This window comes from Ascaphus truei, chromosome 2 (assembly GCF_040206685.1).
Source record: "Ascaphus truei isolate aAscTru1 chromosome 2, aAscTru1.hap1, whole genome shotgun sequence".
Taxonomy (NCBI): domain Eukaryota; kingdom Metazoa; phylum Chordata; class Amphibia; order Anura; family Ascaphidae; genus Ascaphus; species Ascaphus truei.
In genome coordinates, this window is record NC_134484.1 from 226,552,517 (window position 1) to 226,569,934 (window position 17,418).

The 17,418-nt window shown below is 42.7% G+C and overlaps 1 protein-coding gene across 1 annotated transcript in view; it reads left to right on the forward strand.

The window, feature by feature from the left end:
* The window catches only part of MYO10 (myosin X), a 258,726-nt gene that overhangs the window by 149,830 nt on the left and 91,478 nt on the right, over positions 1-17,418 (forward strand). Inside the window, exons 4-8 of the mRNA XM_075585926.1 lie at positions 6,278-6,465; positions 10,665-10,799; positions 12,819-12,943; positions 15,577-15,590; positions 15,689-15,773. Of these exons, the coding sequence (XP_075442041.1) occupies positions 6,278-6,465; positions 10,665-10,799; positions 12,819-12,943; positions 15,577-15,590; positions 15,689-15,773 (547 nt within the window). The remainder of the gene's footprint in view (positions 1-6,277; positions 6,466-10,664; positions 10,800-12,818; positions 12,944-15,576; positions 15,591-15,688; positions 15,774-17,418) is intronic.

Here is a 17,418-nt window from a genome sequence, read left to right on the forward strand (position 1 = left end):
GGTGAAATTGAACCGGCTTCCAAATTTTCAGACGCTCCGTCGCCGTTGCGCTTACTATAAGTGCTGGCGACGGAGTCAATTGATTTGTTTTGGAGCGACGTCGCAAGGCACTATAAGCACAGCCTAAAGATTGAAACTGAAAGGCGGCCATTATTTTAGGCACCCAATCAGGATTTTTATAGATTTATAACAGGAGCCCCAAACGATTGGCAGCTTAGGTAAGAATGTGGAATTATACATTGTCACACGCTTTACATATACAAATAAGAAAGAAAGAAGAAACGGGGGAATGTAGTATAGCTGCTTGAAGAGTTGAACTGTATGACGTCACCCTGGGATTAGGGTGAAAACAACTAGTGCAATATAGAACAGCAGTGGAAGGGTCAAATCACAATAGGTTATGGTATACATGAAACATATTACCACCATTTCTGTCCCCATTGGGACATCAGGTATAGCTTACTTTGATGTAAACCTGTGATGTTATCTTATGTCCCCTCTTAATATTGTATACCTTTTTGAAGACCCTTAAGGTTGGCCCCACTCCTGTTAAACAGTCATTGCAAATAGAGTATTGTTATTTCCATATTCTGAGGTAAAACTGCAGCGATTACACTCATCCTCACCCACATTATATATATAGCTACTGAGAGATTTATGTTGTATAATGGACCTCGGAGAGATGGGACTTTTGTTAACAGCTTATTCACAGGGCATGACCTCTGAATCATTGTACACGTAATATACTTTTTAATTCTGTAATGTACGTTTATAGTATGTTGCCGGTTGTAAATATAAAAGGGATTAATTACTTTGTCTGCCATGTCAGAATAAACCTTGTTTGTGAGTATGGTTCTCTGCTATTTTACACGGTGCAAAAGCAGTATATGAACTTAATGTGCTACAGAAATAAAGATGATAACTGTGCCTGTAGCAGCTGAAGATGTGTTTTATTTTACATTTCCTCGTCTTTGCATTTAACAATCTTCAATCTACTTATGGTCATTTAGGATTGATAACCTCTATACCGACAACATGTTGTGTGGCCGAATTTGGCTGCAGTGTAAAGCATTTCATGGAAGTACAGTGCTAATATGTCTTAGACCAGGGGGGCGCAAACTTTTTTCCCTGCGCCCCCCTGCCGGCTGTCCCCTCACTCCCGCGCCCCCCCATACCCCAACTTACCCGCGCTCCGGCGTAATGACGTCACGTTGCCATAGCAACGAGACGTCACATGACCTCGCAGCGTCATTTTGACGCCGCGTTGCCATGGCACCGCAGGGAGGAAGCCGCCAGAGCCTAGGTACGTTAGGTTTACAGAGGCCCTGCAGCTCCCCCGGCACTTAATTTAAGTGCCTTCGGGAAGCGCGCGGGGCCTCTGTAAACCCCGCGCCCCCCGTCGGCAGTGTCGCGCCCCCCCTGGGGGTCCTGCCCCCCACAGTTTGCGCACCGCTGTCTTAGACGATGATCAGTTTTGTTACTCTTACATATAATTGTAATGAATTGTTGTTTATGACCGTGTCTGTTATGGATTTCAAAAGAAATAGAAAATTGATCAATATTTAGTAGTTCTTTCTCTGATATTAAAGAGCCTTATTTTGAATCATCTGTAGTGGTATTTGTTTGTATGTATGTATGTATCTATGTATGTAGCCTATGTATGTATATCTTTATTTATATATAGCGCTAGTTACAGTATGTACATAGTGATTCACAGCAGTAATACACGCTTGAGACATAAAAGTAGCATTAGGAAAAAGGAGTCCCTGCTCCGAAGAGCTTACAATTTAAGTTGTACTTGCTGATCTTTGCCCTTATTGGGGGATATGTATCCAGATGGATCAATTTGCTCCAAAACATGGGGAAACCCTTTGATCTGCGTTACATTGTGCCAGCGCCATATGTATGAAGCTCACTGCCACTATAGGAGCAAAATATGAGCAAAGCATCTTGACATATTCATGCAGAGTCAAAATGATGCAATTTGCACCTGTTATTAGAGCAATGATCCAGTTGTGACACTATATATAGTCATAAAAGACTGACCAAAAGGAAGTTTATACATACTTTGTTATTGGAGAGAGTGCAACAATACAACTAAAAATTTTGGGATATCACAATCACAAAGTATGTATAAACTTCCTTTTGGTCAGAGTCTTTTATGTCAATTTCCTCGTCCAGAGGGACTGTCTCTATATAAACTAACTCCTGCATAATAAATGCTGCTTTTTCACTGACACAATCTTGGAAGACAACATATAAACGGACATCAAGAGCTAATGACATCTTATATTTTAAAACCACACAAATATATTCATAAAAATGTATCGCAGCATCCCAAGAGCTGCATTTTTGATTGATTTAAGCTTCATTAAGGCATTAAGTTTGAGCCAAACAAGGTGGAACTCGCCTTAATCTGCCTATCCTTCATTTGTTACTATTGTATATTTCTAAGTACCTCCCTTAAGTATTGTGGCTGAGGAAAGACAGGACTATTTCTCAGGCCTGGGTCTGTTTTTGAGGACCCTTTCCTAGTAACACATTTTCTTGCTAAAACATTCAGAGATATTTAAAGGCAGATCCTCAGAGGGTAAGTCCACTTTAATTTGCTGCATGAATAGCAATACTGCTTTCAGAATAGCAATACTGCTTTCAGAATAGCAATACTGATTTCAGAATAGCAATACTGATTTCAGAATAGCAATACTGCTTTCAGAATAGCAATACTGCTTTCAGAATAGCAATACTGCTTTCAGAATAGCAATACTGCTTTCAGAATAGCAATACTGCTTTCAGAATAGCAATACTGCTTTCAGAATAGCAATACTGCTTTCAGAATACCCAAGTGATAGAAATAAAGATCCAGCTTTGAAATGTGGAACCCTGGAAAATTCCATGTGTGGCTTAGTCTGGGTAGAAATCCTTTACAAAAATAGAAAGGGCATATTTGTTGTTCCTCTTGAGCATTTGCATCAAAGGAAGTAACTGCTTAAGCTTTGAAAGTCAAATTAAGGAATTTCAGGAAACCAACTGAATATGGGAGTCATTCAGTTTTCAACAAAGACATAGGAAACACAATGTCTTCGCATAATAACAGCAACTGTTTTTCTGCACGTGCTTGGTTCCTTTTAGCTTTGCCATTATGATGTTGGCACAATCAGTCACTCGAAAAATTTCTTGAAATACAGATGTGGCATGTCAAGCTGCCAGCCTGACATATGTTTCAGAGCAATGGATGGTCAGGAAATGCCTTTGAAGTCATTTGAGCAACAAAATGTTACTGTAACAGCATTACAACTGATCTTGAGAAAAGCATGGTTTTTGTATGGGCTAATTAAACCATCTAATGTATGGTGCAAAAGCTTGTGGAGCCTAAGGCTGCGCTTATAGTGCCGACGACGTCAGGCTGCAGTCGCTGGAAAAATCAAATTGAGATGACTTCCAGTGATCGCGACAAAGCCGTCGCATCGCGCTTACTATAAGCGCACGTGATGGCGGCAATGTCGCCGTCGCTATAAGCGCAGCCTTTGATATGCCTTGTGCGGGCTTTTTTTTTGTCCAAACGATTAATATGTCTGCCAGAGCTATTACACTTAGGCCTCGGTCCCGCTGCGCTCGTTGGCGCGGGCGGCCATGTCGCGAGTTCCCCACCAGCAGGGGAATCCTCGCGATCCGGTCCCGGTCCCCTCTGGCGGCACAGCTGACTACACGCTGTGGCGCGTCAGCCGCTAGGAGACACAACAGAATGGTGTTTCCTAGCGTTGACGCGTCACGTGGTGTGGCTGTGAGCCAATGGGGAGGGGAGGCTGTGGGAGGAGGAGAGGCTTCGGGGAGCGGGGAGGAGTGTGGAGTGAAAGCAGGTGAGTGCCTGTCTGTATATGTGTGTGTCTGAGTGCGTGCGTGCCTGTCTTTGTGTGTCTGTGTGTGTGTGTGTGCCTGAGTGCGTGCGTGCGTGCCTGTCTGTGTGTGTGTGTGAGTGCGTGAGTACCTGCCTGTGTGTGCGCGTGTGTGTGTGTGTATGAGTGCGTGCGTGTGTGTATGAGCGTGTGTGTTTTACTTACCTGCAGCCCGAGTCCGTGGAGGGAGGGGGGGGAAGAGTAGCGGGTCCCTCCGCTCAAGCCACGCCCCCCTCCCTGTCAATCCTCCCCTCCCGCCCACCTCCCGCTCCCTACAGACCGCAGATCGCGGTCTGTGTATGTCAGCGCACCGCCTGTATGCAGCGCGGGTGCGCTGACTCTGGGAGCGGGGCCTTAGCCTTATGCAATGACTTTAAATGAAGATGTTAAATGTGTTTGCAAATAAAATAGTAATAATGTAGATTTGTCATTTAGTGAAGCTTTGGACTTGAAAATGTGATATCCTTCTTCTATAACTGAGCTGAACCATCATGCATCCGACTGTCATGTAATGTGAGATGAGATGCTGGCAGAAAGGATTCTGGGCATGGCATGCTAATGCATGCATGATATTCTCATGCTTAGCTGCATTCTCCTAACACAGAATACTGCATTAAACGTTCTCTCCAGATACTGCTCTAAACTAAAGTATCAGCCCCCTACGTGTTTTTGTATGATGTTATAGCTAATGGGGGAGATGTTTCAATGAAGATAACCACGATTGGGAATATAGCGCGCGTACCACTAAACTTTTCATATGGAGATGTATCAATGGAAAGAAAGTAGAACTTTGTTTTAACGCATTGCTCAATTTTAAAAGTTTAAGCCACCTCTGGCCTGGCGGATTTTACAAACGCAATATAAAGTGATGCACAGAAACACAGCATTTTAAATATCCCATTATACTCTGTGCGTCATGTAACGCCTTCTATTGATCCTCGCCAAATCACAAGCTGACACACACGTCGCAGAACTTGCAGCAAAGACCTTGACATATTGATGCAAAGAGATGCACAATTTGTATCAATTTTGATCCAAATTTGCCTTGCTATGTCACCCTCAATGTTTTCTTAAACATTTCCAGTGTGGTTTAGGAGGAATAGCAATTAAAAAGAAATGAACCAGATTTTAAAACTGATGCCGTAACATATTTTAGGATGAAACATCATTACATTACATTCTCCAGGAATAATTTGACATCCAGCACCTGTTTCTCTGTAAAACGATGCAGACGGTACACCCCCTCCATCTTTAGAAGCCCTGTGTAATTTATTGCTACCTAATAATGAGTACTTCAGTATTAGGTGATACCTTTTTTATTTGGACTAACAATTGATACTGTAGCCCAGACCTGCACAACTTATAAAGTGAAACGGCCAAACTGCTCCAATCAAAGCAGATTTGGGACGCACTTTAATTAAAATTACCCCCCCCCTTCACAACTCTTACCTCCCCCCCTCACAACTCTTACCTCCCTCTTCACAACTCTTACCTCCCTCTTCACAACTCTTACCTCCCTCTTCACGACTCTTACCTCCCCCCTCACGACTCTTACCTCCCCCCCCTCACGACTCTTACCTCCCCCCCTCACGACTCTTACCTCTCCCCCTCACGACTCTTACCTCCCCCCCTCATGACTCTTACCTCTCCCCCTCACGACTCTTACCTCCCCCCTCACGACTCTTACCTCCCCCCCCCTCACGACTCTTACCTCTCCCCCTCACGACTCTTACCTCTCCCCCTCACGACTCTTACCTCTCCCCCTCACGACTCTTACCTCTCCCCCTCACAACTCTTACCCCCCCCCCCTCACAACTCTTACCTCCCCCCCCCCCCCTCACGACCTCACAACTGTTACCGGCGGTGGAGTCCAGCGGCTTGGTGCGGCAATCTCCGTCTTCTCCCCTGAAAATTCTACTGTTTCCCCTGCAGGTCCTGAAAAAAATGCCCGCGCTGCGTCAAATGACAACGCTTTGGCATGGCAACAGGACGCCGCAACGTCATGGTGCCACGCAACATGGCTCTGCGTGGAGTCACGACATCACTTAGCGTCCCATTGGCATGGCAGCGCGGCGTCATTTGACGCCGCACGGTCATTGTTTCCGGGGCCTGCAGGGGAAATTTCAAGGGAGAAGACGGCGATCGCCGCATGCAGCCCGCGGGCCGTATGTTGTGCAGGCTGTAGGACATGTTTTCCAGCGTTCTCTCTCTTCCTCGGGTCAGTGATTCTGATTTACAAAACATTCCCGGAGTTAAATAAACAAGATACCAATCTAAGACTTGATAACTACTGTAGCTCATGAGAAAATACATTGACAGTACTGGATACTGGTAAACTGTACTTGTTTTAATAGTGTGTTATTTGTGTGTTTTGATTGAAGACGTATATTGGCTCCATCCTTGCATCTGTCAACCCTTACAAGATGATTGCTGGACTCTACGACCGAAATTCAGTGGAGCTGTACAGCAGGCATCACATGGGAGAAATGCCACCTCACATCTTTGCTGTGGCCAATGAGTGTTACCGCTGCCTGTGGAAGCGTCATGACAATCAGTGTGTTCTCATCAGGTAAATAGCCATGCTTTCAATAATGTATCACTTTGTCATTAAGCTATGCATAGGGTGGAAATAATTGTTTCAAAATGACTGCATAAAAGGAAGAGTAACATGAGAAAAGCATGCTTTTAGGGAACCCATTCAACCGCACTAATCATGTGACCTGGAGGGTTGTAGTAGAGCAGTCAAGACTTAGGGGGTTATGCACTAAGCAGTGATAAGTGGGTTTTCTGGGTGCTATGCACAAAGCAGTGATAAGTGCTTTTAAGTGAGATACATGCCTTTATAGCGTGATACTGCCTGTTGTGAGATTCACAAAGCAGTGATAACACTGCAGTATTGTGCTATAATGACATTTTTTCCCACTTAAAAGCACTTATCACTGCTTTGTGAATCTCCTAGCAGACAGTATCACGCTATAAAGGCATTTATCTCACTTAAAAGCACTTATCACTGCTTTGTGAATCTCCTAGCAGACAGTATCACGCTATAAAGGCATTTATCTCACTTAAAAGCACTTATCACTGCTTAGTGCATAACCCCCTTAGACGGGTAAAACATTGTTTGCACACAGACAGGCTCCCCACCCTACTTCAGTGACTAATAGATAACCTCCTTAACCGCTGCAAGTTATTGGGTTACAGCAAACTGTCTGTTTCAATGACTTTACTTTCTCAGCTGGGATTTACACTACCGACCAACAGGAAAATGTGTCACTACTTTTAAAAACACATAGAAGCTTAGTGTATTAACAATGAGGAGACTTGTATATTTAAGCGGAAACGCTGAGTTGAGGCTATAGTAGGTCTTGAACCAATATTGAAAGACCGTGATTAAAGTCCCGCTGCTAGCTCCCTTTGCCACTGGGAGAGTTAAGTTATATTATGCTAATATACAGGGCTATAGCAATCACTGATATTTTGAACTTAGTATTTACTCTGGTTCCTATTCAATATGATGTAGACACGTCTTCTATGTATTGGACTAGAGTTTTTCTCTGTTTAAATGAATAGTGATTGCAATCTTCTCCAGCCATTAGACACTGGTGAGAAAGGGACTGCCCCGTTGAAATTCAGTCAAACTGTACTTGTGTAATAATGTTCAGGTTTGCACACCCAAGATTCAGTGTTTTGCTCTGATCCTCAGACCATTCTGTCAGGGGTGAACAAAAATATAATAAGACGACAACATTTTGTTAAGTGGCGCGCACTGGCACACTGACAGCCACTCAGACACAGTGACACAGACACTGTGACAGACACACACACTGACAGACAGTCTGACACTATAACACGCACACCAGCCCTCATTTCTCCCCATGCCACAGTGTGAATTGAGAGCATGGGTGGGCTGAGTCCTGGAGGGCCCTGACTCTCTCCCGCCCCCACCTCCCCAGTCTTTCTCCCGCCCCCAGCCCTTGCACAACTCTGCAACCTGCTGTCTGCTTCCCACCCCCTCCTCTCATACTTAGCGGTGCTGCGGTCACTGACCTGTCAGTCACCGCCGCAGCTGATCACAACGTGACCGCAAAGCAGCATCGTTCATGAAAACATGCTAGGGAGAGCTGGTGCCTGTCACTGCGGCAGGTCAGTCAGCACTGCACACAGCACCCAGCATCAGGGGTTACATTTCAGGCACCAAAGATTTTTCCACCTCTGATCTGTGTGCGTGCGTGCGTGCATGTGTGTGTGTGTGTGTGTGTGTGTGTGTATATGTGTGTGAGTGCATGACTGAAAGTGTTTGGGACACACCTGAAAGTAGACTCATATCAATATGCCTGAGAGGCATTGTTGGCTCTGAATCATGACAGATAACAATAATTTCACCATTTTAATACCGTAGGGAACTAAAATACAAATTGCAACATGTTCCAGGCCCCTTAGTCACCGGAAGGGCTGTTATACAGATGCTAGAATAAGTATGTGAAGCCTAGCCCCATGTGATATTTAAAAAGAAAGCTAGAAAATTGACTACATATCTGAGCTTCCATTTCATTCAACATCAAATCGGAACGTATCTTAAAGTAGCGCTAAAATGTGACATTTACAGCAGCACTAGGCGACAGTATGTGATCTTTTCTTTTTAAAATAGGTTTGAAGCAGAGGGTCTCTGGAGCTAACCCGCGTTGATTTCAGCTCCGGTACCCACTTCTTCACGAGATACTTGCTTCCGTAGGTGCTGCTGGTAGACGCCCTAGCTGGATTCACAATATGGCGGCTAAAAAATCCCACGTCCTGCGGGCTAATAGGAAGCTGCAATGTCATCCCTTGTTGGGTCACGTGACGCTGGAGCTTTAAGCTGCATAGAGATACTGGCAGGTACCTACGGAGGTGTATATCTTGGGAAACGGGGGGTCCCCGCAGCTGAAATTAACGTGGGGCAGCTCTGGAGACCCGCTCCTTCGTCTGGAGTGCTGCTTTATATTTCACATTTTAGCTAAATGTTCACACAAGTTTACACTTATTGGAAAATGCATGAAAAGCTTCACACGTGGCAGTATAAAGTTGGGGAAATGTCTTGAAATGTGCTGCACAAACTTTTTCACACAAAAATACCACATCTTTTGTCTGGTTTGCGAACTTTAGCACATCTCTACTCATGATAACATGATTTTTATGTGTACAAAATAATCGTTTACAAAATAAAAATGCTTTATGACAAATACAAATCGTAAAAGTATGAACATTAATGAAATAATTTGACTGGCTATCAACAATTGCCAAGTCACTCAGCAATTATTAGTTGTGTTTGCAGTTAGCATTTCAGAGCTGACTATCTTTTCTAGTTCAGAGCAGACGTCTCTTTCCTAGGTTCGCTGCTGGGAGTGGTATGGCCTAAGATAACACTACAGAGACGATTTAGCTTGATACCTTTCCATGAAACACATTCCTGGAATTAAATGAAAATCTACTGTACGAGATTAGTTATACTTTTCATTGATTCGGCATGACCTCTGTAACAGGGAGAACTCCCGCTTTGATAAAATCTTAAGTACTTAGCGCCCTCTGCTGGAGATCAAGGGTTTTGAATAACTGATAATTTTTCATTCAATGTGCACACCCACATATCCCCAGATAAAATATACTTGAAGGGAGTATATCTAAAGTTGAATGACATTTGGGCACCATTCCCTTCTATTTTCTGAAATGGCAATATGCACCATCCACCTTTTTGTTTGAAGACATGTTAAAAGTGAGCTGGGATAACTTTTACATGGGCCGGTTTCTGCCTCTCTTCCCCCCGGCACTGAAAGGGTTACAAATAAACTTTCTATTCTGTATTATTTTATTTATGCTTCATATCAGCCATCCAATCTAGTTTACTATAACAGACAGCTCTTTAACTTGTGTTATTACTTGGTCTAGCTCGCTCCTCCTCTCCCCCCTCCCCCCAGTTCCTCACCTCACTTTATTAATGCCTCATGATTTTCTCAAACCCCTATTTCAAGGGCAAACGCCTCACACTGTTATACAAAGCAAAAGTGATACCAGATATTAAAATACAACTTAGAAGAAACTGAAATGGATTTACCCCTTTGGGTGCCCGTTAGACGTAGCGAGTACGACATGGGGTCTGGCACTCCAGGGACCCTATGACGTAGTGGCTACGTCACACCATTTTTGTTCACTTTTTTTCCCAGAGGAGATCACAGAAGAAACTAAATGCAGTATAGCACAATGACACATGTGAGCACGGTAAAGACAAGGTATACAGTAAATAAATAACGAAGCTCTGGCGCCCATTTAAAAGGGCCATCCCTCCTAGGATGAAAGTGAAGTGATCCCACTGACATGTTTAAGGGATCCCCTCTGGATAATCATCCTTTCCAAATAGCTGTAATACTTATGGTAACCTGCTGTAGATCACTTTAAAAAAACAAGTTTCTTTTATTATAACCTAAGCTCGTTGGGTCTCTCTTTTTGCCTTGTGCTGTCATTTAACTGTTGCGCTTACTGTATTCCCAATGCACACATGACAGTTTTTCAAGAACGGCGCTTTGTTAAACGCAATTAGTCATTTTAATAAGTTGCTCATCAAGAATTTGTCAATCTCCAATTCAGGTATTCAAAATCTAACAACCCGCAGAATGTGGTTTTATTTAGTATCTGTTTGGCATATAAATGTAATGTTATTTCTTTTCTTATGTCACGTGATATGTCCTGCTTATATAATTGTGTAATAATGGGCATGTTAATGCTTTTGCCTTCCAGTGGAGAGAGCGGTGCGGGCAAGACCGAGAGCACCAAACTGATTCTGAAGTTCTTATCTGCTATGAGCCAACATTCTCTTGAAGTATCTTCAAAGGAAAAGACAGCTAGCGTGGAACAAGCTATTTTGGAGAGCAGGTAAATATAGCGGTCAGGTCCAAGCACCAATAGGAACGGGATTCAGGAATTCTGGTCCTCACGCTCACATTTTACTAATAATAGTAATAGCATGTTCTTGTATAGCGTGGTTAGTTTTACGTAGCGCTTTACAGAGACATTTTGCAGGCACAGGTCCCTGCCCCGTGGAGCTTACAATCTATGTTTTTGGTGCCCGAGGAGCTAAAGTGACTTTCCCAAGGTCACAAGGAGCCGACACAGGGAATTGAACCAGGTTCCCCTGCTTCAAACTGGAGGGTGCAAATGCAAGAAGTGAGAGGGGCATTGGAAGGCAGACAGTCATTGTAAAATAAGTGACATTTATGGGCTAATTTAATATGTGCTAAGGATGCGATCGGATGGTATCTCCCATTGACTAGAATGGCGGTTTGAATTAGTCCCTTAATTAGTTGCGCCATTGTGTTTTTCAAAATTAATTCTTCAGTTTGTTTATTGCAAACAAAAATGAGTAATCTTATAGAACTCCGAACAAAATAATTGTATTTCATTTTAATCTATACTATTTTTATGGAAAATAATACATTTATTTATGTTTGTGTGTCGTTTAACAAATGTATATTATTTATTTTTCTGATTTTTGTTTTATACAAAAAATATTTACTTGTATGTTTTAAGTATTCAAAGATTCATATACACCAGCATGTAAACAAATAATAAAGACAGAATACAAATAAAAACCTGTGAGTACTTCTACAAACATTGTACCACAGAAAATAGCATGGCGCTTTGATGTCCTGTTGTCTTATCATGAAATCCTTTAATTGCACAGTGGAATTGGCGGACCTATTGACTAAATATACTGTACTGCCCAACGTACTTCCTTGGTAGGTAATCTGATTACGGATTTAAACAACAACACTGAGAGTCAGGAGTTTTTTTTAGAGAACAATTGTGTGATTTTTCATAAGTCAGCTCTCGCTAAACGGTATGAACTATTTACTACAATTACTCATTTGTTGTAATGTACGTGCATAAGCCCCATAGTATTGGATGACACAAATCACTGTGATCGACTGCTACATTGCGAATCCCCTAAAATATTGCTATCCGTACGTCTGATTTCATCACTACATTATGCATTAATTCGTTTCTATTTACGTTCTGCAGGGAGACAGGCATGTACAGTTTTGTTGTACAGTGGGATAATAGCTTACTATTATAATGATCGTTTATTTATACAGCACCCACATATTCCGCAACTATAAATGTATTTGAAGTTTTGATATGGAGCAACAACAACAAAAAAGCCCTCCATAAATACTGCTCACTGACCCACAGGTCGAAAAGGCTGGTCATCCATACAGCAATAACCAACACTGATGCACCCGTGACATTGAGGAATTAGGGCACAGTGGGGAAACTGAAAAAGAAAAATCAAGGCCAGAGAACATTTTGTGCATCACTGGCTATCACTCAACTAAATTAGTACTAGGTACATATTTAATGACAACAGGTTGAACATCTTTGCATATTCTACTATGCCTATAATATATCAAGTAACATAGTTACATAGTAGATGAGGTTGAAAAAAGACGTACGTCCATCAAGTTCAACCTATGCTAAATTCAGAGGTTTGATTTAATAATGTTTGCACCCATTGTGTTAGCAAGAAATGTATGATCTCCATACTGGTGCACTGTGAAACGTTTAACATCTTTAGAACAAAGAAAGGAGCGCAGAGAAGGCAGGACGTCGAAGAAATAGTTCACATTTATTATACATACAGCAAATTAAAAACTTACAAAAAAAAGTTTCATTTAATTTGCTACAGTATATGTATAATAAATGTGAACTATTTCTTTGACGTCCTGCCTTCTCTGCGCTCCTTTCTTTGTTCTATGTTTGCTGCGCCCCGGTTGATCGCCGGAGAGTTTTGGAGCAGCGGGAAGAAGAGTACCAGGGAGCTGAGGACACCAGATAAGCGCGGCCTCACCACTTTCTTTATTGCGGTACATTTAACATCTTCCCTTATTTCTACAGCCCAATTATGGAAGCCTTTGGGAATGCGAAGACTGTTTACAATAATAACTCCAGTCGGTTTGGGAAGTTTATTCAGCTGCATATTTGCCAAAAAGGACATATTCAGGGAGGACGGATCGTAGACTGTATCCTTTTATTTTATTAGTGTTTACATTTCGCTCAATTTCAGATATTATTTGAAAAGGAAATTGGGATATTTATATGTATGGAGAAAGCGAGCTACAGATGCTCAGTCCCAATCTCATTGGTTACAAAGCTTAGGGATTCCAAGTTTTTTTTTTTTTTATCTTTTGGTAAAATCAGTGTTTTAACAATAATTAAATACATAGACATATTTGAATCCTGTGTTAATCAGTTCACTTTTTTCAGTCTCCATACTCCCCTTGTGTTGCCTCTGTCCCCTACCTGTGGCTGGGCTGCTACATTACAACAGTTCCCTGTTAATTTTTACTGATTACCCCAACTGCTACACACGTGTTAATAAATCCGATAAGGTTCCTGAATTTTCAAATATATCCCCAAATTACTTTTAAAGCAGAATACCTGCCTAACTGCTTACTTTGCTGTGAGTCAGGGTTCTCAACTCCAGTCCTCAAGAACACCCCCCCCCCCCAACAGGTCAGGTTTTTAGGATGTCCCTGCTTCAGCACAGGTGGCTCATTCCTGGACTGAGCCACTGATTGGGCCATCTGTGCTGAAGCAGGGATATCCTGAAAACCTGACCTGTTGGGGGATCTTCAGGACTGGAGTTGCGAACCCCTGCTGTAAGTAGTCGAGTAAATATGGGCATCAATTACGATGATGCAAACTGCTTTTCAGGCTGAGAATAGGGTTGCCAGGTGGCTTGCCAAAAATACTGGACACAATGGTGAAAGGTGCAAAATGCTCAACACCCATACACTCCTCCCACCTCTCTCTGCTCCATGCTTTTCCTCCTCTCCTTGGCCCCACCCCCCCGGCTCGTGACACCTCCTCCTGATTGGCTGCTGCTGGGTAATGCAGCCAATCAAGATGGAGGAAGCTTCCCAGCCCCCCTAGCAACAGCTCTGATCAGGGAAATCCCGTGGCCCCCCAAGCCGGTCAGGTCACTATGTCCGGAGAGGTAATACCGGTATACACATACATGTCCAGTATTATCTGAGATTTATTACTGGGCAGAGTGTCCAAATACAGGACACCTGGCAACTCTAACCAGCAGTAGGATTACAGGCTGGATTCATTAAAGGGACAGTTCCTCCTATGAAGGTAAAGTAGCAGTGACATGTTTAACAGATTAAATGTAGCTGATTGACACCTTTTAAAAAACAAAAAAATTAAGCTGTGTTCTCAGACGATTCATGATGCCTTGACCCCCAGAGACCCCCCAGTTCCTGAAACACACGCCCGAGGGACACACTGTGGCTGCAGGGGTCACCCTTGCTACAGCGGCAAATAGAAAGCTGCAACTTCATCGGAAGATGACATCACGTCTTTCTTTCTAGTTATCATTTTCTGGGGGCACAAAAACTTAAAATATCTCAGGAACAGGGGGATACCCAGAGGTTGGGGGACTATGGATCAGCTCCAAGGGACCCTTCAGGTTTAGCACAAAGCTACTGTAAATGATTTAGTAAATGTCTAACATTTCTCTTGGGAAGAAAATCTTTGGAAGGTCTTTAGACTCTTTATATAATGTATTTCGGTGATAAGTGTCCTCACATTCAGAGGTGAACTGTAGTCTTTGTTTTGTCCAGTGTTTGTATAGTAACGATCAAGCCATCATTAGGCAAACAGTTAAACATGGGTAGCTGATATGCTTGAATTCAGCAGACCAGGATAAAAAAAAAACATATCCATTGTGGACAGGATGCAGATAAGTAAAACTTTATTCTAGGGGTGATTAAATCTTTCTAAATAAGTCAGTTAAGCAAAAAGGTGAGGTTTGGCGGTACACTGCTATGAAAAAAGTCTGGACTGCCTGTGTATGAAACACGCAAGTTTTAATGGCACATGTGCCATTGTATGTGCCATTAAAACCTGCGTGTATAATACACCGTCAGTCCAGTCTTTTTTCATAGCAGGGCACCGCCAAACCTCACCTTTTTGCTAGTCTTCTACATCGGCTTGAGCACGCTACCATATTCTGTGCACCGTCAGCGGATTGAGTACTTTTGTATTCATTTTTTGGCCTCATATTTCTGCTTCTAATTATTGCATTGTGTATTGCACACATTGATTGCACATATCAAGTCAGGATTCGGGAGTCTCAACTTATATCCATCAGGACCGCCTGACACCAGTGATGCATAGGGGAGAAGGTATGAGGGCGCTTATTGCTTCCACCCTCTAGATATCCAAATATCCCCATATTCATTGTATTTTGTTGGCACTGAGAAAGCAGCTATACTGTGGTTATCTCTCCGCTTCAAGCAACAAATTCTCACTCCGCAGGAATATTCCTCTAGTTAACGGACATTTGGATATATTTTTACCAGTATTTATTGTGGATACATATTACCATACAGTTCATTAAATCCTAACAAAGAACAGCCCTAAACTTTTTTTGCTTGCCTGGATCTTGATGCGTTGTTGTGGCGTTTCTCCAAGACTTTCTGTAAATAAGTCAGTTATACTGACACGTTATTGACCTGCTACGTGAGACTGGCCCTTTAAGAAACGTATTAAATACCTAGTTGCTGTGTTTAAGTGATCCTTTTGTTCCCTTGTATTTATTGCTGGTGCAGTATGATCCCTTGACTTAAATGCTCTCTTGATGAAGATTTATTAGAAAAAGTAAGTGAGCATTTTCTTTTCGAGTTATGCTTTTTTAAATATATTGTTGGCAAGATAACGAGTGGGAACTGAGCTGGAAATTGTTTTTCCTCCTGTAGAATCGTGTAGTGCGGCAGAATCCCGCAGAGAGGAACTACCACATATTCTATGCACTGCTGGAGGGAGCGGGGAAGGAGGACAAAGGTAAAGTGTAAAGACCGTCAGACGTGACAAACCAATGCATAGGGAAGAGCTCAGTGATATTAGCTAAGCACGCTGGGATTGAGCCTAGAAAGAGCTTGGGAGGGTTGGGAGGGTGATGGGGTGGGGGTTTGGGCGTGTGATGGGGTGGGGGGTGATGGGGTGGGGTGATTGGGATGATGGGGGGGTGGGTGATTGGAGTGATTGGGGGGCGGGTGATGTGACACTTCTGGTATCCTACACACATGCACACACACACTCTCTCTCTCTCTCTCTCTCTCCCCCCCTACACACACACACACACACACACACGCACTCTCTCTCTCCCCCCTACACACACACACACACACATTCACACACTCTCCCATGCACTCTCTCTCTCCCCCCCCTACACACAAACTCTCCTCCCCCCCCCCCCCCCCTGGCTTCCGGAAGGGGGAGGAGTGGAAGCGCTGAGGAGGGAAAGTTTCTGAGAGGCGGGGGAGTAGCGAAGGCACTGCTCAGAGAGCCGCTGGCGGGGTAATCTCCCCCAATAACATGAACCCGCCTCCGGCTTTTTTTTTTCTTTCTCCAGCGCGAGCGCGGGAAAAACAGCAGCGTGTTGTGCTTGGGCCAATATTTACTCGTCCGGAGGTTAAATCCACACGCCCCGGGCATGTAAATGTATATAATTGTCGAACACATACACACACACACACATACAGTTATACAGTGGCGGCCCTCACATAAATAATGAGCTTGCCTGGGTGCACTGTAGAGATTAGATTAGAATACATACATTTTCGTCTAAATTTAGCATGAACTTGATTGACGTATGTCTCTTTTCAACCTCATCTACTATGTATTTTATATAGTTATATAGTTACATAGTAGATAAGGTTAAATTATCCAATGAATTGTATGCCCATCTCACACTGAAAGGCTCCTCCTATATACTGTATTTTCTTTTCTAATGTTTTCATTATTAAGGTACTTAAAGAACTTTTAATGGTTGAACGTACTTTCTATTGCAATTCTTTTTTCATTATCCATTTGTGCAGATTTCATTGCCCTTTTGCAACTTTTGTTCCATTCCTTATAATTTTGATATGATACCTCAATCCATTCTGACTTTAAGAATCTCAATGTCTTCCTCTTCTTTTCAATTTCCTCCCCTACCATTTATTTAGCCACATTGGTTTGGACTTGTTACTTTTAGATTTATTACCCAAGCGTATACACTGATGTTTTAAAGACTGCCCATTTATCTTCCACATCTTTCCCAGCAAAAAACATAATCCCAATGTATTCCTTGTAGATTATTCTTCAGTTTATTCAAATCTGCCTTTCTAAAGTCTTTGTTGAACCCAAGTAATGTGGTTTTCGACCATGTTATGATCACAGTTTCCCAAATGTTCCCGGAATTGAATATTTGTTATTTTTCTATATTGTTTGATTTGACCAAATCCAGTATTGCCCCTCTCCTGATTGGTTCCCTAATAATATAATATATATATTTACAGAGCGAGAGTGCAGACTATTAAATGTACAGCAGCATAATTAAAATGAATGTATTAATATCACAGCTCACATAACACTTGGGGTTGCACAGGCATCAAGCGCTGATAATGGATATCCCATAAAGTGTTAACTCCCATTCAAGGCAAGG